A 22,106-nucleotide genomic window follows, 5' to 3' on the forward strand; every position below is an offset into this window, starting at 1 on the left:
ACACTACATAAGTAGCTCTAATATATCACCAATGAATTTTCTGGGGCACTCTCCCAAATATAAGCTCAATTTGCCCTTTCCTTAAAACCATAATTTTAAAGCAGGTGTTGCTCTCAATTCACTTGTCCGTAACCTATGTCTACAGAGACAGAAGAAGGGAGATCATAGGGCTAGTGCTGCACACAATCCTTGCCAGAGAGCCTGGACTTTGTTCTCTCTCGGAGATCCCCTTTAAGGTACGCCTGGCTGCCCAGCAAGAGGAGTGCAGTCAGCAGACAACCCCCAACCGCCAGCTCCTTCAGGGTCTGCTACAGCTGCAGAGATGCACCCCACCCAAGGTCACAGGCTTCCTGCAGGAGTCCATGTACAGTGATTGAGCAAAATGGGAGAACAGGGCTCCCGGGTGGCTCAGTCGGTTGAGTGTCCGTCTTCAGCTCAGGTCATGATCTCACAGTCCATGAGTTCAAGCCCCGTGTCAGGCTCTGTGCTGACAGCTCAGAACCTGGAGCCTACTTCGGATTCTGATTCTATGTCTCCCTCTCTCTCTGCCCTGCCCCTGCTTGCACTGTCACTGTCTCTGTCTCTGTCTCTGTCTCTCTCTCAAAAATAAATAATAAACATTACAAAAAATTTTTTTTAAAGAATGATGGGGTATCTTTGTTTAAAAGGTCATTTAGCTGTTATGGTTATTTCTTCAATTCACCACATTTCCTACCACTGCATTGACCTGGCTCAAGTGCCATCTCCATAAAGAGTCCTGGGCTCGCTCTCCAGCTTCTCATTCACAATTACTCATTTGTCACCCTCATGTGCCAGACACTGATTTGGCAAATGATAGCTTTATTATTTCATTTTGTCCTCAGAACAACCCTCTGAGATAGGTACCATTATTCCCAGCATATACGTGGGGAATAGAGGCTGAGAGGTTGTATGACTTGACCAAGGTCACGCAGCCAAGATGTGATAGTTGGGATTTGGACCTGTGCTCACTCCATACTACCCTCCAGCTGTGCACATTGCTGCCCTGACTGGCTCACGCCAGCAGGGGCCAGGGGGCGTGGTGGTTAAGTGCAAAGGCTAGTGCATGGCTACCCATCTCATAGGGCTATTTTGGGGATTAAAGGAATTAGCAAGTTTGAGACTGCCTGGAGCAGTGTCCGTGCTCCTTGTAAGCACTCCCCACGCTGTCACTCTATTACCACCTGCACCAGACATGAAATACCACACACCCACTGCCTCTCGACCCCACTGTGCAATGAGCTCCCCGAAGAAGCCTCTGCTTCTGTCCAGGCCCCACACAAAATCCTACTGACTGAGCCCCAAGCCCACTCACAGCATCTGGATAGGACTGTCAGGGCCCACCTCCACCCAGAACCATTTCCTGCCACCTTCATCCGTTGGGTTCTGAAGCTGTTGCTGGTGACACAGGGAGTGGAAGGTGTCCTCTTCCTGCCAGATGATTCGATGCAGGATGATCCAGGGCAGCACTGAGGAGACATGGGGCTCCTTGGGCTCCTCTTGGACGGCCATGCTGCAGTCAATGACCTGGGAGAGGGAGAACAGGGGTGTCACAGTAGGGCCAGCTCTCCCTCCAACCCTCTGGGGTGACTCCTCAGGGCAGAGGCGGGGACATGACTAGAAAGCACTCCAGCACTCCAGTCATCAGAGTCCCAGGGTGCCCAACAACAGTGGTAAGCCCAGGCATCAGAGGAGCCCGCTCCGGCAGTCCTCCCTATGCCACATGCAGTTCCTGAGGCCCTCTGCACCTATTGTGTGCCAGGACCCATGCCAGATGTGAGGGTTACAGAGGTGAGCAGGGCACGGGGGAGGTGACAGCCTGGGGGGAAGAGAACCACAGACAAGCCACTCAAGAGTTAAGAATCAGTATAGTCGCTGTAATTAAAGCAAATGAGGGCCACAGTGGGGTCGCAGAGGAAGGGTAGGGACAGACAGAGGAGAACCTTGATGTTTCCAGGTGAGTGGTTGTGGTGGAACCAATACTGAAGAGGGCAGGAACTAGGGGTACAGGACAGGCATGCAGGCAGAGGCCCAGAGACAGACAAGGAAGTAGATGAGTGGAGAGGAGGCCAGGCAGGTTCAGACACCTTGGGTGATGGGCAACCAGGGGGAACATGAAGGGTTGGAGGGAGGGAGGAGCACACTGGTATTTCCATGTCAGAAAGGTGCCTCTGTGGCAGGGTGGTGGCTGCACCAGGAGTGTAGAGGGGCGGGGAGCACGCTCCCATAGTTCAAATAAGAGACTCTGCCTGGGTTAAGGCAGAGCGCTACAGATGCAGAGGAGAAACAAAGGATGGGGACGTTACGGACATGGATTTGGCAAGACCTGCGCTGATGGCCTGAAGAGCTGTTGTCCGGAAAGAGCCAAGGGTGGCTTCAGGAAAGTTTCCTGCTGCGAAGCCCACCTGGACGATGCGGAGTACTGGGACCACCCCTTGGCTAGGAGAGCCAGGACAACGTGGGGTGGTGGAGAGCCCCGGCAGGGAGACAGAGGGCCTGGGTTCCAGCCCCAGCTCTACCTCCTGCTGACCACACACAGGTCAGGGCCTCCTGCTCTGAGCCCACTTCTGTCACTCAGGGATGGGTGGTCTGGAAGAACCCTGTGATGCCAAGTGCTCAGCAAGCTGCAACCCCCAGACCCGAGCAGTCCCAGGAAGGTGTGCGGCCAGTGCACAGCCACCCACTACCTGAGGTGCCCGCTTCCTGCAGCCAGAGTAGCCAAGGCGCCCCTCTGGGGTCCCTAGCTTGCAGTGAAAGCCAGTGAGCTACGAAGGGGGAATTCCGAGAACCACACCTGCTGGTGCAGGGCAGCGCACGAAGGAGTGGGAGATTACCTGGATGAGGTTGTTGGTGAGCCGGGTGAGGCCAGTGGAGGACGATGATTCCTTCAGGATGCTGCCACTGCTGTCAGCTGAGAGTGCCTGCTCGATGCCCAGCAGTAGCTGGGTCACCGTGGCCACCCACTCCTCCTTGGCTGAGGACTCACTCGCATTCACCATCTGCTGGACGGCCTCGTGCAGAGCCACGTCGGAGCACTCAAAACACTGCCGGTGGTCCTTCAACCGGAGCAAGGAGTCCTGAGCACAGGGAGGGGCGAGGAGGAGGGCGTGCCATGAGAGGACTGTGATGGCGCTCTCCACGCCTGGTCCTCAGGACTGAGGGGCAGTACAAAAAAAGGGGAAGCGGAGGCCTTCCACGGGCCTTGAGGCATCTGTGAGGTCACATGGCGATCTACGTGCAATCACGGCATGGTGTGTGCCAGCCAGCGGGCTTTCAGAAAGGTGCTTGACCTCTGCACCTCAGTTGCCTCATTTATGAAGCTGGGACACGGAGGCCAGAGTGGGCAAACTGCCTAGGTGAGACTGAGTGACTCCACCACCTCTGTCAGCTCTCACCCCAAGCCACTGTGCCCCAGGCCACCCAGTCATGCGCTCATCCAGTGCCACGGCGCTCAGGGGTCTCAGCAGGGGAGGGGTCTCAGCAGACTGTCGGGGAGGGACTCTCTCTGCGGAAGAGGACCTGAGCCAAGGTCACAGCAGAGGCAACTAGCCAGGCAGCACTGAGGTCATCATTCTAAGAGTCCCCATCTCCCCCCCCAACAGGTACCCTCGTGGAAGAAGGTGAGTGGGAGCATGAAATGAGCTGTTGTACCTAGCACACTCAGCACCGTGTCCTGGCACATGGAACTCTCAGAACACCACACTATTTTAAAATCCCCTCTTTGGGAGCCATCATCTTTTGTGAAGCTCCCTTTCCTTTTGCTCTAGAACATAACCCATTTAAGCACCTCAGTCTGAGCCACTTTCATCATCATGCTGCTGTGTGAGGAAACTCGGCCTGGCTGTGAATTTGCAGATCTGGCAGGCGGCCTGTTAGACCAGCAGGAAGCACCTGCCAACCGGTGCCCCCTCAGGCTCTGACCTCGCTGCAGCTGACGGCTGGCAACAGCTCCACGCGACACAGCTCTTTGAGGTAACGCAGACAGGGGTGGGGCAGCAATGCCCAAAACCGCCTTTGGGATGTGCTGCAGTATCTGAACATAAATCAAAACCACCCCCAATTTAAAAGCCCTAATTGCCAGGAAAATGGGGCCTGTGTTTCTTTAGAGAAAGCCAGCACTCTTTAGCAGGAGGCCAGAGGTATGAAGGAGCCTATGGGGTGCAGACATGGAACCCAAAGGCTGACCCTTCCTGATCAAACACCAAACACCTGAGGGACAGGGGCTTATTTTGTAGCAGGATAAAGACTGTGGACCTGAAAGTGCAGCCAGCATTGCCATGAAAGTCAGGGACAAGACAAGGACCCGTCAGCAGTGCTCTAATGTGACATAATGCCCAGGGCTCAAACTTAGAAAGAGCTAAAAAGCACAAGAATAACTGCCAACAAGTGAGGAGACCAAATTACCGTTGACTGTGGGCAATATGATCATCTACCCGAAAAAAACAGAAACTATCAGAAATAATGGGAATGAAGCACAGTGGCTAGATTTAAAATAAGCATGCAAAAAATCAGTTGGGTTCCTATAAACCAGAAATGCACAGCTGGAAAACATAATGACCAAAAAAAAGACCCTGCTCAAAATCACAACCAAAAATATCAAGAACTTAGAATCAATTCAACCTGAAGAAACTACATGATTATATCAAAGACCATAAAAGGCAGCTTGCCCAAATAGGGAGGGAGACCCATCATACAGCTAGAGGGGAGGATTCAGGCCCTCCCTCCCCTACATACACCGTATGAAAGCTAGATGAAGCACAATAAACATGAAACACTAACACCACTAGAAGAAAACAAAGGCAAACAGACTTTTAATCTATTTGTTGACATGCTTCTTGTCTGTCTCCCTTCTAAAATATAGGTTCTGTCAAGCGGGCCTTCTCCCCTGTCCAGTGCCAGACACGCTGTAGGAACTCAATCCATGTGTGTAGAATGAGTGGATAAATATTCTTCCAGTCTTGAAAAGGCTATCTAAGCATAATAAACAAAATCATAAATGTTTGCAAATATCAAAAGATTTGACAACACAAAATTCACAACTTTTAAAAAGGCCACAATATAAAAGCAAACTGGCATGGGGCGCCTGGGTGGCTCGGTTGAGCGTCCAACTCATGATTTCGGCTCAGGTCATGATCCCAGGGTTGTGGGATCAAGACCCACATCGCACTCCATGCTGAGTATGGAGCCTGCTTAAGATTCTCTCCCCCGCCCCCCCACCCCACCCCCCCCCCGCTCTGCCCCTCTCCCCTCTTGTGCTCACTCTCTCACTTTAAAATAAAAAAATAAATAATAAATAAATAAAAGGAGACTGGGAAAAAAAATATTTCCAACATTTGATGAAAAAAAGATTAGTATCTTTAAAATATAAAAAGCACTCCAAATCAATAAGAAAACACACCCCCTCTGTAAGAAATTGAGGAAAAAACAAGAGTCACTTAATTCTCAAAAACCAGGAACTTCGACAGCACTTGGCCCAGGCCTTACCACAGCCCTCTCAGTACTGTTCAGTGCCCATCCAACCCAACAATGGAGCACCCTGCCACACCCAAGAGTTCTGGACGACAGGAGCAAGCTGACATCTGAATCACTGGGGCCTTCTTATCAGGCATACCGAGGGTTAGCCTCTCCCCCCTCTTTCTCCCCACCTAATGGCATCCCTGGCACACCCAGACATCCCTCCCACATGCAGTCATGCTGGACACTCCTCCACTCCACCCCCCAAGCCTGCCATGGTACCTGAAGTCAGACAAATCTCATTCCCTGATCTCAGCATGAACCAGCCTGAGCCTACTCTGCCAGGAGCTAGAACCTCCCTTTCCTCCCTCCCAATGTCCCTCCCTCTCTCCCTCCTCCCTCCCTTCCTTCTTTCCTTCTCAGAATCAACTGTTTCCTCTCCTTTCACCACGATGGAGATGCCTCCGTTTGCTCCTATAGTCATAGCTCTTAACTATTTCCCAGTTCAAGAAAGTTAATTGAAATGTCTCAAACAATATGAACAAAAAGCCTGGGAGAAGATTGGGCTCTCTTTCCAAATTGGAGCGGAAGGACCCAATAAGATGATAAATATAACATGATTAGTGTGTGACCCATAGAGATGGGATGCCAGGCCACCCAACACCATTAAGCACATCATGTTTATCACCTTCCATGTTTATCATCCAACCCCACGCTTCCCAAAGATGGCAGCACTGATGAGAGTCGGCACCCGTACGGTGCTTGCTACATGCCAGGCATGGTGCCAACACACACTAACTTGTATAAACCCTACAGCAGGTCTCTGAGGGTGAACGATGATCATCTCCATTCTAGAGATGAAGAACCAAGGCACAGAGAGACTGAGAAACTGCCCGGTGCCCAGCAGATCCTGATGCCCAGCGAGCTCTCAGTAAGAGTTTACCTCCTAAAGAAGGGAGGCATGGAGGGAGCCAAGAGGGTGCATGGCTTCAAAACACCACTGTGGTGTTCTTTTTCCTCAAGCACACGATCGTACATGGGTATTTATTTGATCTTGATTACATCGTAGAGTTCGTCCATTTTAACAACTACTCAAAGCTCAATTTCAAAGGTAATATAGAAAGACAGGCAGATGAACAAATGGGTGAATGGATGGGTGACATCCTGACTTTTCTGCCTTCCTCCTCTGCCAGGCAGACGTTCTGATTCAAGTGTGGGCTCATTTTGAGCCACACAGAACCCTGGAACCTGCACTCCTAGGTTCCAGCTTTCCGCCAGTCTTGACCGTATCTTCCAACTAGCATCTTCCTGGATGCCAGTTAGCAGTTTTTACTCCTACTATTTTCTTCTAGATTCGTGTTCTTGAAAGCCACCTCAAAGCCTTCAGAGAATAAACTCATAACCAAGCAAAGAAGGTATGAGGTCAGAGTGAGGGGAACTGTGGCCACACACACCTGCAGCAGCAGCAGCTGGGCTGGTCTCTCTGGAATGGAAGTCATAAACTCCAGGTGTTTGGCTCGGTCAAATCCACTGGTACACAAGGTTGGGCGGAGCAGATGCACAACGGCTTTGTAGTCACCAGCCTCGTACAGCCGCTGAATCTCCTCCAGGGACTGGCACCGCTCCAGCGACTTCAGGTTCTTATCAATCTGGAAAAGGCCCAGAATGCTGCCCGATGACAAACCTCTCACACTCTCTGAATCTGGCCAGTGTCTGCATTTACCAGACCCAGATGAGGAGTACAAAAGTAGACTTCCCGTCAATACATCAGCATTTATATAAAACAAACGCTTTACAAAAAGTACTTCTACAGGGGCGCCTGGGTGGCTCAGTCGGTTAAGTGTCCGACTTCAGCTTGGGTCATGATCTCACGGTTCGTGAGTTCAAGCCCCGCGTCACACTCTGTGCTGACAGCTTGGCACCTAGAGCCTGCTTTGGATTCTGTGTCTCCCTCTCTCTCTGATCCTCCCCTACTCGCGCTCTGTCTCTCTGTTGCTCTCAAAAATAAACATTAAAACAAAAAAAATTTTTAAAGTACTTCTATTAAGGTCAAAGCATTCAATTCTTTAAAAAAGAAACCTAGCGGGGCGCCTGGGTGGCTCAGTCAGTTGAGCGTCTGACTTCGGCTCAGGTCATGATCTCACAGCTTGTGAGTTCAAGCCTCGCGTTGGGCTCTGTGCTGACAGCTCGGAGCCTGGAGCCTGCTTTGGATTCTATCTGTCTGTCTGTCTGTCTCTCTCTCTCTCTCCCCCTTCCCCACTCACACTCTGTCTCTCTCTCTCAAAAAATAAACATTAAAAAAATTTTTTTAAAGAAAAATAAATAAATAAAAAAGAAACATAGCAGAGGCACCTGGGTGGCTCAGTTGGTTAAGCATCTGACTCTTGGTTTGGGCTCAATCAGGTCATGATTTCACAGTTCATGAGTACAAGCCCCGCGTCAAGCTTTGCACTGACAGTGTGGACCCTGCTTCAGATTCTCTCTCTCCCTCTCTCTCTGCTCCTCCCTTGCTTGCTCTCTCTCTCTCAAAAATAAATAAGTAAACTTAAAAAAAATTGCAAAACATGGGGTGCCTGGCTGGTGCAGTCAGAGGAGCATGTGACTCTTGATCTCAGGGTCATGAGTTCAAGCCCCATGTTGGGTATAGAGATTACTCAAATAAATACACTTAAAAAAAAACTCTGCAAGACTCTGAAGGCCACTTTGAGCTGATGTGGACATGTCACAGCCATGGAACTGTGCTGAGGATTGAGGCGGCACAGTGATAACAGGATCAGAACCCAGCACAGCCTAGCATACATGGCTCTGCTGACCCAGCCCCACAGCCAGACCAGCACCGGTCTGCAGTTTCCCTCTAATTCCTCTGGGGTTGCTGCAACACACGGCCCAGGGAGCTGAGCAATGATCACTCCAGGTCTTGCCGGTGAATGCCTCCTTGTCCCTTGCCACCTGGAAAACCTTTCTCTCCCTTTCCCAGTGCACTAGAGTGCCTCTCCCAGGCCCCTTCACCCTCTCCTGGGAGGAAGGAGCCCTGTTCAGCACGTGGGCTGCTCTCCTGCTCCACAGGGACATGGAATAAATAAATCACCGACAAGAATAAATCTTTGGCCAAGAAAACACCATTAAGTAACTCCCACTCACCTCCTCCAGGGAAACGACAGAGTCATTGTAGAGGTTGGGCAGGCGGATGACGAGGTCTCTTTGCTCAGCCCCTGCCTCAGCCTGGATGGCAGTGGAGCTCTGGAGCATTTCTGTGCAGATGTCATAGTTCTCCAGGGCCTGCTCCATGTCTCCCTGGTCAAAGGAAATGCAGTCAAGGGACAGGGGCAGAAAGAGGGAAACTCACTGTGCCATGCCAGGTACCTTACCTTCCTGATCCCACTAGACTGTAGGCACCACGAGGGCAGCTTTGTCCAATTACTGCTATACCGTCTTAAAAGGGGCCTGGCACACAGCCGGGGCTCAACAAATATTTGTTGGATGAATGACCAAATGACTGAATAATTAATTCATACCACAATTCTAAGGAAAGGTATCATTAACTCCCATGGTGCAGATGAGAACACTGAGGACACTTGAAGAAGGCTGAGTGTCTTGTTCAAGATCATGAACGGATAAATGGCAGAGCCAGGATTAGAACCTAAGCTTATCTAATTCCAGAACCAACTATGACAATCTTATTCATTCTACCACAGTGTACTGGGTACCACCAGGTATATCTTGGCCATCCAGACCAGGCTCTGAGGAGAAGCCTTCCGAGAATTCACACAAGACAGGTGGTTTCCCCTTCTAGAAAGCTCTGCATCCATTTGTGCATTCATTCAGCCTCTCTCAGAAAAACACAGGCAAAGGGTTCAAGACCGCAAGGCAATCCTGAGTGAGGGGGGTCTACAGGGGGCACAGGAAATTCCTTCCAGAGCTCTGTGGTTGTGCTTATATGCTGTACAGACTGGGGACGATGCTGGGGTATCTGCGATCTGAAAATTCCCCACATCCCACTTCCTCACTCTGAGCCCAGTGTCAGGCAGGTGCCGCATGTGCATATACACACGAATCCTCAACACCATGTCTAGCTCTCCTCCCTCCCTGTTGGGTGCCAGGGAATGCCAACTGCAGAACCAACCTGCAATGCCAGGAACCGAGCCTTCAACCAATAAACGCGGACCACAAACTCCAGCCAGCCATCCTCAAATAGGTCCCGCTGGGATGAGGCAAATGATAGCTGCAGGAGGTCACCCAGGAAGTGGGTTCCTGGGAAATCAGGCCCAAACCTGCCATTCACCACACCAGCGGGGCAGCTCCGAGGAGACACTGAAAACCATTCAGGCCAGAACAAGTCAGCTTCATGTGTACGGTCCAAACACCCTTCTCCTCCTTAGAGGTTGCCCTCAGCTCTCGCCATACTTGCTTTAGTGTCTTGGAGTGCCCTGAGCCCCTTGGAGCCTTACAGCCTCTCAAGTGGCAAGGATCAGAGAAGTCAGAGAATCAGAGAGATGCAGAGACTCCAAGGGCCCTCATTTTACATACTGAACTTTGTTCACTGGGTAGTGGTTTAAAAGTCAGAATGACCCACATCATCCAGGAAAATTACTGGGACACATAAATTATCAAGTGATAACCTGAGAAATCTGATCCTATTTTCTTTAATCCTGAATAGAAAAAAAGCAGGCAGGTGGCTTCCTCTGGGAGCTCAGCTACTGCTAACTATTTCTTGAGTGTCCAAGGGGTTTCTCTGGGACTCTGGATTTTCCCTGCCCAACAAGCCAACCCAGGAAATGTGCCCACTGAAAACTAAGTCTGAATTCCATGACTCAGCTTCCCCACTCCCATTACCTCCTGGTTGCTGAAGGTTCAGAAAATTACTCCTACCACAGAACACAGAATGCCTCCTACCTGCAGAGCTTCTGCCCTTGGTCAGCAGCCACTGGTCCAGCTGGAGCTCCATGCAGGACAGAGACATCAGCATCATATCCTGCAGGACAGGTACCGGAAGGTCAGGAATGGAGTTACAGAGTTATTAAACAGTGATGGATGGGATGAAATGAAACTAAAATTTACTTTGATAAATTGATAAAGTAAACCTACTTTCCTTCTATAATCAGTGGCTACTTGCCAGGACATAAAAAGAGGCACATGGATCCTCCTTGGAAGGAGCTAGAGACCTGTCTTCAGTCCTAAGGGACTGCCCAATGGAAGAGGTATCTCTGCACCTACCAGGCCAGATGTTGCATCCATACTACAGCACTTAAGCCTTAAAAGTGGCTGGGTCAAGGGGCACGTGGATGGCTCAGTCAGTTAAGCATCTGACTTAGGCTCAGGTCATGACCTCGTGGTTCGTGGGTTTGAGACCTACGTTGGGCTCTGTGCTGACAGCTCAGAGCCTGGAGCCTCCTTCAGATTTTGTGTCTCCCTCTCTCTCTGATCCCTCCCCTAGTCGTACTCTCTTTCTCTCTCAAAAATAAAAAATAAATATTAAAAAAAAATTTTTTTTTAAAGTGACTGGGTCAGGCCAGAGTACATAAGGAAGCTGAGGTCCAGGGATAAGGAGGCACCTGCCAAGCAGGCACAGCAGAGAAATAATCAACCTGGTTTGTCAGGAAACCAAAGCCTCACCTCCTCCAGCCACTCCAAACTGCCCCTGGGAGACAGACTTAATGAGCAGCAGCTGCCAGGACACAGTCCCTGAGCTGTCCCAGTACCTCCACACTGCCCTAAGGACCTGTCAACCCCGAGCTCCTCCACCTTCTGTGCCCCCAGCCAGAAAGACCACCCAGATGGGCCCTAAAGCTGCCAGTACACCCCTCCCGGCACCCAGCCTTCCTCCTATAACAGGAGAAGGGCACCAGAGCATCCAGTATTCCCTTGAGCCTCAGGAAGCACCGAGTGGAGGAGCCTGGACTGCAGAGTGCAGTCAGCTGGTAGGCTGGGCACAGGTTAGCCCCCTACCACCAGTGGCCCCCACCACTTCCCTAAGCAACCTATTTAGCCTCTGCATTTCTATTTTCTCACCTGCTAAACAAAACGCTAATAGTCCCTGGCACCTGGAACACAGCCAAACGTTCCACTTCTGCCCACTCTCTCCACTGGCTCCCCTCCATCTCCACCACTCCACCACCAGCCCTGGTACCTGAGCCAGACCTAGAAGCATCCTCTCCCTGACCATCTCATTCCCTCACCTCCACCTGCAGCTCATCCCGTCAGCTCTACCTACAGAACCCTCCACCCCAGTGCCACCACAGTCACTCACCTGGCAACAGCCTTCTAATGGCCCTGTGCCCACTCTCAGCCCCAAGTACAGCCTCCACTCAGCCTCCAGGGATCTCTCTAGACACAAACCAGGTCCCATGACTCTCCAGGGGCCCAGGTCCCAGTCCCAGGCCCACAAATGGAGGTAGCTCAACATGACAGTAACTCCATACCCACGGAAGGTCCCTGTGCCCATCCCCTGGTCCCAGTCTCACAACAGCCCTCAAGAGGCCCCCGGCCCACCTGACCTTGATGTGCTTGTTGCTGCAGTCCCTCAGCAGTGGGTTGGGCAGGCTGGTGCTGTGCCTCCTCCAGCTGTGATAGATGCTGAGCACAACCTCCGCCAGGCCCGGCGGCCACCTCAGCAGGAACTTATGGCCCATGCCCTTCAGGTAGCGCATCATCAGCTCCAGAATGCCCCCATTGGTCAGGTTTTCCAGTAGGAATGCATGCACATCCTGCTTCTCTGCCCAGGGAGGGAGAAACAACTGACTTGAATGAAGGACCTTCTATGCCAGGGTCTCCCATTTTCTTTGGGAGCTGACAGGCAGGGGCGGGGCAGGGTAGGGGCAGAGGCAGGAGAGCATCTATGTCCTCCTACACAGTGGTGCTGAGGCCAGGCTGCTGGGCCCCAATCCTGGCTCCGGCCCTCACCAGGTATGAGCAAGCTTCTCTGAACCTCCAGGTCTCAGGTAGGTATTGAAGGGCCAACCTCCATGCGCTACCTTACAACATGCACTCAACAGTTGTGTCATGTGCATTTGACTTGCAAAGCCATACCCCTGGCTTCAGCCTGAAGCACGTGTCCTTCAGGGAACACAGTCAAGTATGAGCCCAGACATTTCAGCAGACCTCCCAGCTGACCACGGAGCTCAGGCGCAAGACAAATCCAGGCAAACCCTTGACCATACTTTATCCCAGAACCATTTTCCCAGTACAAAACCTAAGCAGGCTATACAGAATAATGGGAGGAAGAATTCCCACAAGTTACTCAATTCTTACCAGACTCCATGAACGTAGCTGAGTCGAACGACAGTCTATGAGGTCCAATGTTCGGGAAGCTTTGCAGTTTGGCTTCTGACTGGACTTCATAGGTATTAAAGGGATCATCTTCTTCCTCCGGGTCCAGCTTTCTTAGCCTGCATGGAACACACCAAAATCACAAAAGTGATACCATACCACACATTCTGAAACAAGCACGCGAATTCTTCCAAAGAGAGAAACTAAAACTGAGCAAGAGGGAAGATGCTAATGAGAGAGTTGCGGGATCCAAAATCCAGGCCTCCGGGAGGCTTTGCCTCTTTCTAGGCCTTTGTGAGCTGGTATCTAGTCTATACCCTCACTCATTCATTCATCCCACCAATAGGATTTATTGATTCCTGATCAACTGGTGACCAGGCATGTGCCAGACACTGAAATTCAGCTGTTAGTGTGGCAAACCCTGCCCACAGTAAACTTGCCTTCTGATGGGAGAGACAGACAATATACAGAAACACAAAGACAAAGAGCCCACCTGAGGACCAACCACCAGAGAGTGCTTAAGACAGAGTCACAGGGGACCTCCTTTAGAGAGCTGAGTCAGGATGATCTCTCGGAGGGGGTAATGTCTATGTGGACAATGGAAGAGAAGGGACTGGCTGTGCAAAGCAGCAGGACAGATACAGAGGCACAGGCCAGAATGTACACCAGGTGTACATTCTAAGACCTGAGGGGAGCCCGGCTAGCAAGGATAAAGTGGGTGAGTGGTGTATGAGGGCACAGAAGACCCTTCTGAGCTTGGTCCCTCGATGGCTCCTCACAAAGCCGTGGGCCTGGGGAGGACCATTCTTTCAGCACCTCCCAACGACCATGTTTTGGCCTTCCTTGTAGCTTCCCCTCAACCAAACAACCCTGAAGCATAAACACATAAAATAGGGCAGTCTTCAATCACTTCGTTCATTCATTGCACACACACCCCCATAGTGGCTACTGCAGGCAAACTGTCACGTTGTTCTTGCCTGACCATTTGAAGAAGCAGACATGGAAACCTACAATCAAAATAAAGATAAAGAAGCCACAAACCATTCCACATAGGAATGGCGCAAGAATGGAGGGCAAGAATGGCGCATGGCTGGCTCAGTGGGTAGAGCATGCGATACTTGATCTCAGGGTTGTAAGTTTGAGCCCCACGTTGGGTGTAGAGATTACTTTAAAAAAAACTTTAATGTTTATTTATTTTTGAGACAGAGGGCAAGCACAAGCGGGAGATGGGCAGAGACAGAGATAGAGAGGAGACACAGAATCCAAAGCAGGCTCCAGGCTCCGTCAGCCTAGAGCCCGACACAAGGCTCAACCCCATGAACCGTGAGATCACAACCTGAGCCGAAGTCGGATGCTTAAATAACTGAGCCACTCAGATACCCATAAAAAAATTTTCTTAATGTAAAAAAAGAAAAAAAAAAAAAAAAGGCAAGACCCTTTCAGCAGGGCTGAGGGGAAGAGGGGGAAATGGGTCACTCAGACCTCTTGGTATCATCAGCCACAGCCCCAACCTGCAGCTGTTCTGAAGGGAGACCGGCTCCTGGCCCTAACCCTGAAGGGGAATTTATCAGAGAGTACTGATCACATCCTCTACTTAGAGAGAACAACCCTGATTTCCAAGCACTTTACTTCCACCTCCAAAAGAAAGACAACAAATGAGGAAAATGGGAATCTTGCTATAAAATGGATTCACAATCCATCTAAAGCTTTTGGCTCCTCCTTCTGCACTTGGCTATTGTCACCTGTGAAAATAAACTGGCATAGGCCAAATCACGAGCTGAGGACTCCTGGTTAAAGATGCATATGGGGGGGGTGGGTGCCTGGGTGGCTCAGTCAGTTGAGCGTCTGAGTCTCGATTTCAGCTCAGGTCATGATCCCAGGGTCATGGGATAAAGCCTCACATCAGGCTCCATGCTGAGCATGGAGCCTGCTTAAGATTCTCTCTCTCTCTCTCTCTCTCTCTCTCTCTCTCTCTCTCTCTCCCCCTCCCTCCCTCCCTCCCTCCCTCCCTCCTTCTGCCCCTCTCCCCTGCTCAAGCTCTCGCTTTATAAATAAATAAATAAATAAATAAATAAATAAGCAAACCAGCCAGCCAGCCAGCCAGCCAGCCAGCCTGCTGAATATACACAGTTACCTCCCAAACTATTCCAGTAACTGTGAAGGGATAAAAAGGTATGAACTCACAAAGACACAGGGGATAGGAGAGGAAGCCCCAGCAGACAAGAAACATGCCCACCAAATGTCAGATGGCAGCAAGATGATGGAACAGCACAACCAGAACTGCTCTCTCCACTCAGCTAAGAGCAGGGGAGGAGACATCAGGAAGCCCACCTACTGGCACCATAAACAAAGGTGCCAAGGATGACTCAGGAATCAAGAGCCCGGGAACCTTTGGAGGAGGTAGGGAGACAAGGACAAAAAGCAAGAGGCCTGGTGAAAACAGGCTTAAGGAACATGGAGCCCAGGCCCCTCCCAACTTGGGGCAGCCTGGGCGCTGCTCCTCCCTTGAGGCTTCTCTGAAAACACTAGGAACTGGTGAAAGCAAGAGGATTTACAAACCTATCCTCTTCCTCCTCAGAATTTGAGGGAATCCTACTGAGCCTGGAGAAACCAAGCACACATACTCTTCCCCAAAGCGGAATGGGTGCTCCCTTCTGTGGGGTTTCCCAGAGTCTGCACCCCAGCAGCAGTAGCCCTAGGCCTCCCAGCAAGTGGGTGTCTGTGCGTGCATGAGCACATGGGTGAGTAGCCTGTAGCTCGGTGATCCATCCATCTCCTGAGGGCCCAAGGAGCATGCGGTCCTCCAAAAGATGTGCAAATCATGGCTCCTGACTCAGGAAGTTCAGAGGGAAGAGAAGTGAGAAGAACCCAAGACCCCAAACCAGTGACATCTATGCTTTGGCTATCGGCACAGATGTCATGGGGACACAAAGGAGATGCCAGGGGAGGGGGTGGTAATGGAAGGAAAAACTTTATTGGTGGCACAGGCTGGAGGCTTATATGTTTGCTTATTTTTGCAAATGAGAAAACATCTGCATAGTACCTAGATGGCAAGAATTTCATCAGAAGCTCCTGGAAGTCTACTTTCTCTTCTTTCTTGCACTTAGTGTTTCGTACACGGGCAGAACGCCGCTTCGCTGTCTCTCCACTCTCTTCTGCAATCTTCTTCCGTTTTACTCCTTTCTTGGATTTATCTCCCCCAGAAACATCACCTTCACAAAGAGTGCAAACTGAAATCTTATAAGGGGCAGAGGTAAGAAAACGCACCAAAGAGGCACATTAGTGCCCCTAATTTTCTAATTCCACCGTGTATTTCATCTTTATTTCTTACATTCAAGTAACTGTTCGTCTTTTAACAAGAGTCCTGAATAAAGTTAATTTCAAACTCAAAATACTTAACTCATACCTTGCTTGAATTCACAGAACCCAAAAGCCAAATCTCAAGATTATTCCCACAGCTACAGAACACCAGGGTCTCAAAGACTCCCTGTCCACCCCCACCCCACCCCCACTGGCTGCAAGTGCCTCTGGCGCCTCAGTGGATGTACCTGGGACATCACAGAGCAAACAGCAGCAACATTGATTCTGCCCACTGCCCAGGACCTTCTAAGCACCCAATGATAGGACACAAGCAAGAGAATCGTGTGCATTACACAGAAAGCAGAGGAGTGTTATGTGTGATTGTCATGTATGATTAAGCAAAAAAGTTAGAATCAACATACATGTTCATTCAGAAACTTCTTTAACTGCTAGATATTCTTTTTATCAGGGACACAGAAATCAAGAAAAGGCTTGGAACTTTTGTCTGAAATTTTTTTTATAACTTCATTGACATCGATTATAAAAATATCAATAAAACCATTAAAAAATATATACCATATAGTGGTAACTTTGCAGACTGTTTTTTAAGGTCAGTGTCACCCTCAATGTCAGCGCACAGCAGTGCCCAGTGCTATGGCACATGGCCAGCAACAGGGCAGAACCAGCAAAGGGACCTGCCAGCTCACATATGACAAGTGGGAAGAGCGACCTTTATGCCAGGACCTACTAGCCAGGCGTTTAGCAGTCCTAAGCAGCTGCATCCCTGAGCTCTGACCCCCTCCCCTCGGGGGCTTCAGTGCTGAAGTGACCCCTGACCAGCAGCAGCCCTGTGGCCAAGCCTCCCCTGCAGAGCTAGGGGCTCTCACCTAAACCTTGAGCCAGGGGCATGAGCAAGACCCATCTCTCTGGAGAGGCCAGGGCATCACAACACTCATTCTTGCCCAGCAAATGGGGCCTCCCCGGAAGTGACCCCAGGAGGTTTCCTCACCTGCAGGGACACCAGTCTCCAGCAGGCTGGGACTATGCAGTGGGAAGCTGGCTGCAGCCACAGGGGCATAGGAGAGCACGGGTTCTGCCACAGTCACAGCTGGATTGGCAGGGACGGGGCTTGGTTGGATCACGCTGACAGGTGCCACCACCACAGAAGACACCAGAGGCTGGCTGGGGTCCTGATAGTCAGACAGGTCGATCCTCTTGCCGAGGCTGGGCCGCAAGGGCTCACAGGTGGTGAGGTGGTTGTACATGGCCAGTAAACTCTCCCCGAGACACTTCCAGCTGCAAGAAGAGGGTCACCACACCTGGTCAGCACCATAATCAGGTGCTCCAAGCCTGTGGAGAGGCGGCAGAACTGGCCCCACGACTGCCATCTCCATGAGGGCAGGCAGAGTGCTCACGGTTTTGTCGTCGTCGTTACGGACAAAATCCCGAGCCTAACACCACTGAGGTGGAGCAGACCGAGCAGGAGGAGCAGGGCCCAGCAGCCTCCTGCCCTCACCCTGGCACAAGCCGTGAAGCAGCTCAGGCACCTTCAGACTCCACCAAGCAGGCATGAAAACCACTGACTCACTTCAAAAGCTCCTTCCCTACAAGGTCGAATTTTTAATTCATCTGTGGCATTTCTCTGATGCCACTAATCCTATTTTTGGTTGGGGGAGAGGAAGGTGAAGAGGGGCCGCTAACAGGGATGTGGTCGAAAGCGGCTGAATGGGCCCTCGGGCAGGGCCCCTTGGGAGCAGCATCTCAGTGGGTCCCCACCTGGGCCGAGGCCTGCAGCATGGCAAACCAAGACCACTGTGTGCTGTGGTGTGTGCTATGTCGTATGCTGTGTGCTATGTGCTATGACAGGTGTCTGTCTTACTGTGGTGTGGTATGATATACTGTACACTGTCTCTCGCTTCATGCTTTATGTTGTTATATATTGCATTGTGGTACGATATGGTGTGGCACGATACATCCACCCACCCATCTCTGATTGGCTTCCCATGCTCTCAGGCTAAAAATCACACCCTCAGCCTCAGGGCGCCACATGGCCTCGTCCAACCAACTGACCCAGCTTCACCTCACACTCCACCCCCACCCTCCCACCATGCTAGCTTTCTTTCAATTCTACAAACAAAACCATACCCCTACATACCACAGGAACTTTGCACAGGCTTCTTTCTACCCCCGATGAGGCTCTCACTCACATCCCAGCCCCTCTGCCACTCCTGTCAGCCTCCAGCTCTAGCACCTAAGCCTTTCCCTGAACCCCAAAGCAGTGCACGCTCCATTATGAGCTCTGCACAAGGTGCTGTGCTACTCTCCTCGAAGGCTCCTCAGCATGGGGCATGTGCTTTTTCTTCCAGGTGACCGACTACCCCTCAAATGCCCCCAGAGAGGGACCAGGTCCCACCATACTGAGTCCCCAGCACAGAGCACAGTGCCTGGCATGAAGCTGGCACCCAGGAAATGCTATGGCAAGAATACAAATGGAAGATGCTTTAAAATCCAGAACCTAACCAAATGGAGGCTCCTAGGACTAGAAGGGATTTCTTACCTGTTCTTTTCCAGTCTTCGGTAAGGGTTACATGCAGATGGGGAAGAATTTGCTCACCATCTGTGTTATATCTAATGCTTTAAATACACAATTTCATATACCTAGGCAATGAATAGACCAAGGGGTGGCAAACTGTGGCCCACAGCCTGTTTTGTACAGCCCACAAGCTAAGAACAATATTCATATTTATAAAGGGTTGTTACACACACATACCCGAGAAGACTATACAACAGAGATGGGACCTGGCCCACAAAGCCTAAAGCATCTACCATCCAGTCCTCTGTGGGAGGAGTGTGCTGAGGCCTATAATAGACAGTGGTTATTTTAAAAGCCTCACCCACCCTCCCAGAGAGAGAGAATCTCCGCCGTCTTCCTCTAATAACCCAATCCTGGACTTCACTACCAACTAGTGCTTCCTCCAGCCAAGCCCACCCCCCTCATGCTTCCATTTGGCCTTCCGCCTGCATGAGGGCAGGCTGGACACCGGTTTCACAGCTTCTCTTCTCTAGTCACATCACCAGGATGCTCTCCAGCGTTCTCAGGCCTTCCTCTCCTTCACTGTAACAGGGAGACATCCAGGGTCCTTCCCAAAGTCCCAAACCTCTTAGCTAGGGAGCCCACACTCTCAAACAGAATGGGGCTCCTGACCCAGCCGACAAAATAATGGGAAGGCCATCTGACTAGATGGCAGAGCAGCCCCAACTTTCCAACCGTCTCAGCGTCCGGGCGGGAAGACATTCCTGGGAGACTCAACATGTGGAAACATACCAGCAGTCATACCATGGATCAAAAGCTAGCTCCTCCTGAGCGTGTGCCAGGTGCTGGCTCTGTGCTGGCCAAAGCTGCTCTATTTCAATATCATGACAACCCTACAAGAGAAGGTTGCTTTCCCTGTTTTTAGGGAGTGGCATGTAGTATCCCAGGGTCACCCACTTATGGGTGCCAACACCAGCCCCGGGTCTGCCTGATCCAGGGCAGAAGCTGCAGACCACTATGTGACAACACCTGAGTAGAAGAACACTGTTGTCAAAGCATACTAAATTTAAAGATTCAGGATTCAATGTCAGAATTTTAAAAACAAAAACTGCACGCCAGATCTCACGAGGGGGCAGAATGACCCCAACGCTGGGAGGCTGCCAATACCAGTTTTCTCTTCCCTGGGACCGCTCACACACTGAGGGATTCACAAAGGCTACCCTGAAGCCCATCCTTCAGTGCATCCTACATAGCCCTTGAGGGAGACCATGGGTTCAAGAGCCACAGAACCCACACCTGGGATCAACTCCAGACTCCCCATTCACCATTTCACTGCTCTGAACCCAGTTTCCTCCTGTCCAGTGCTCAGCAAATGTTAGTTTCATTTTCCCCTCCGGGAAGGGCAGACTGAGAAGGGGTTTACAGGGAGGTGGCAGGTGGCTGGCATCAAGAACGGCAAGAGCAAAGAGAAACTTAGACGAGGCACACTTGTGAGAGATTGGCCTGCTTCTTGGCAGCCAGCAAGTTAAGCGCACACCTCTAGGCATCTGTCCAACGTGGACCCAGCTCCCACTCACACCATCAGCCCGGGCTCAGGCCTCGGGGCCTCTCCCTCCTGTGCAGGGTCCACCCGCCAACCCAGCAACCCCAGAGACCCAGATGACGACCTACGTGAAGAAGGGGATGGGCTGCACCAGCTTCAAGTCTGGCTCCTTCTCCCGCACGGTCAACGCTTGCCTCTTCTTCCGCAGCCCCAGGGCCTCCTCTACAATGGCCTTCGTCTCAGCTGCGCTCACTGACACATCATGGATTGACATGTCACTAAAACCATGTAAGACAGAAATTATAATGTCACAAACTAGAGCCAAGGCTGAAATTTTACAGACAGGGATGCAGTTAAGTTAATATCCTTTAATCTGTATTCATTCTTCTTACAAATAAAATAACCCCTTGAGTCTGGCCTCTAAGGGCAGTAATTAGCATTCTTAATACCCACATACACTAGAAGTGACTAATACCCTTTGTTCCTTCTACAATTCAAAATTGAGCAAAGGGTTTTCATATGTATTAACAATACGACAGTAATGTCAGAAAAGCCACAGAAAAATATAACCTTGCTCTCAATTATTTACAGAGAATTTTAAAAGAACTTTCCTATCCTGTCCTATCCAAAAAAGTCATCAGATCCCCTAAACTCACCAAAGTCCCTGGTATATCCAAACTACAGAAAGGGTGGGCGGGGGCTTTGAGGCCTCAGGTGCCCTCACACAGACACACCTCCACCTGAGGTGGCCCAGCAATACCTGCCCTCCTGCCCAGGGTGTCCTGATGCCTCTCAGCAGGGCTCTACCACAAAGTCACTTGCTTATGGATTTATTTTTCCATTTTATCTCTCTCCAAAGACGGTTAATACCATCAGGATAGATATGAACAAGAAGTATAATCTCACAAGGGACAGACAGAAATAAATATCCATCACAGCTGAGTTCCAAGGGCCAAGGACCAGAGGACAGAGGAGTTGGTTCATCTGGAGGGTTGGGGGAAGACAGCCAGAGTTTGGAAAGCTAACCAAAGGTGACCTGCAAGCTGGAACACAAAGATGGAGCAATGGCACAACAGGTGGAGAGGAGGAAAGATGGCCTTCCAGGTGAGGGCATGAGGGAGCCAGGGCACAGGGACAGGCCAGTGCACAACGGGGCCAGGCCTGGAATCTGTTGGGGACCCCAAGGCACTCTTCTCCCCCGGGAGAGAGAAGGGGGAAGCAAGGAGAAGAACCAAGGGGGTCAGACTGTAAAGGACCTCCTAGGTGATGTACTGAGCATGTGCTTTGTCCTGGAGGCGAGGCAGGGGTGGCACAGGGTCAAGGTCATTTCTGGGACAATGAACATGGGAATCACTGGGAGCAAAGCCCTACAAAGGGAAATGGCAAGAAGGCAAGGTGGACAGCAGGTTACTGCAAACATCCAGAGGACAGCTGGTGAATGCCAAGAGCCAGCAGGGCAGTAGGGAAGGAGGGCAGCAGAGAGCCAAGGAGGCACCACCATGATTAAGCATACAGGCAAGTAATAAGCAAGGGCAGGATCAAAGCCAGGCGAGGGGGTAGTGCGGGGAATGAAGTGCAGGGGCTCATCTGCCAGAAGGTCAGGACCTGAGAGAAGGCGGTGCACACGCCCCCTGATATCCACCAACCACACATTGCTGGGGGAGGAGGGGTGCAGAACCAGCATAGGAAGAGGCAGGACCCACCATTTAAGGAACATTCGGAGGGAGTCCTTCCGGAGACAAGGCTGTTCTTCAAAGATCTTTTCCTTGAGAACCAGTCCTTTGCTGTACCGGCAGTCCTTCTCCAAAGCTTTGCAGATGAAGTAGAGACATGCTGGCAGGGAAAGAAACAATACGACCTCTGAGCTTGCACCCCAAACCTCTGGCCTTCCCAGTTAACACCAAGAAAATGTCCCTACTCTGGAATGGAAGTAATGATGGTAAACAATAAGGAGATACCACTTTACCTATTTCAATCAGGAAAGATACTGAA

General features: G+C 50.9%; 1 protein-coding gene across 3 annotated transcripts in view; it reads right to left on the reverse strand.

The window, feature by feature from the left end:
* CABIN1 (calcineurin binding protein 1) overlaps positions 1–22,106 on the reverse strand; it is a 154,341-nt gene that overhangs the window by 107,477 nt on the left and 24,758 nt on the right. For all 3 annotated transcript variants that reach the window (XM_049619133.1, XM_049619132.1, XM_049619131.1), the window contains exons 7-18: positions 21,818–21,947; positions 20,243–20,392; positions 17,048–17,334; positions 15,782–15,950; positions 12,721–12,857; positions 11,967–12,184; positions 10,366–10,444; positions 9,596–9,783; positions 8,614–8,766; positions 6,927–7,121; positions 2,853–3,095; positions 1,389–1,545 (exon numbers count right to left, since the gene is read on the reverse strand). In XM_049619133.1, coding sequence (XP_049475090.1) covers positions 1,389–1,545; positions 2,853–3,095; positions 6,927–7,121; positions 8,614–8,766; positions 9,596–9,783; positions 10,366–10,444; positions 11,967–12,184; positions 12,721–12,857; positions 15,782–15,950; positions 17,048–17,334; positions 20,243–20,392; positions 21,818–21,947 — 2,106 coding nt within the window. The remainder of the gene's footprint in view (positions 1–1,388; positions 1,546–2,852; positions 3,096–6,926; positions 7,122–8,613; positions 8,767–9,595; positions 9,784–10,365; positions 10,445–11,966; positions 12,185–12,720; positions 12,858–15,781; positions 15,951–17,047; positions 17,335–20,242; positions 20,393–21,817; positions 21,948–22,106) is intronic.

Source organism: Panthera uncia (genome assembly GCF_023721935.1).
Source record: "Panthera uncia isolate 11264 chromosome D3 unlocalized genomic scaffold, Puncia_PCG_1.0 HiC_scaffold_8, whole genome shotgun sequence".
In the NCBI taxonomy this organism is placed as follows: Eukaryota; Metazoa; Chordata; class Mammalia; order Carnivora; family Felidae; genus Panthera; species Panthera uncia.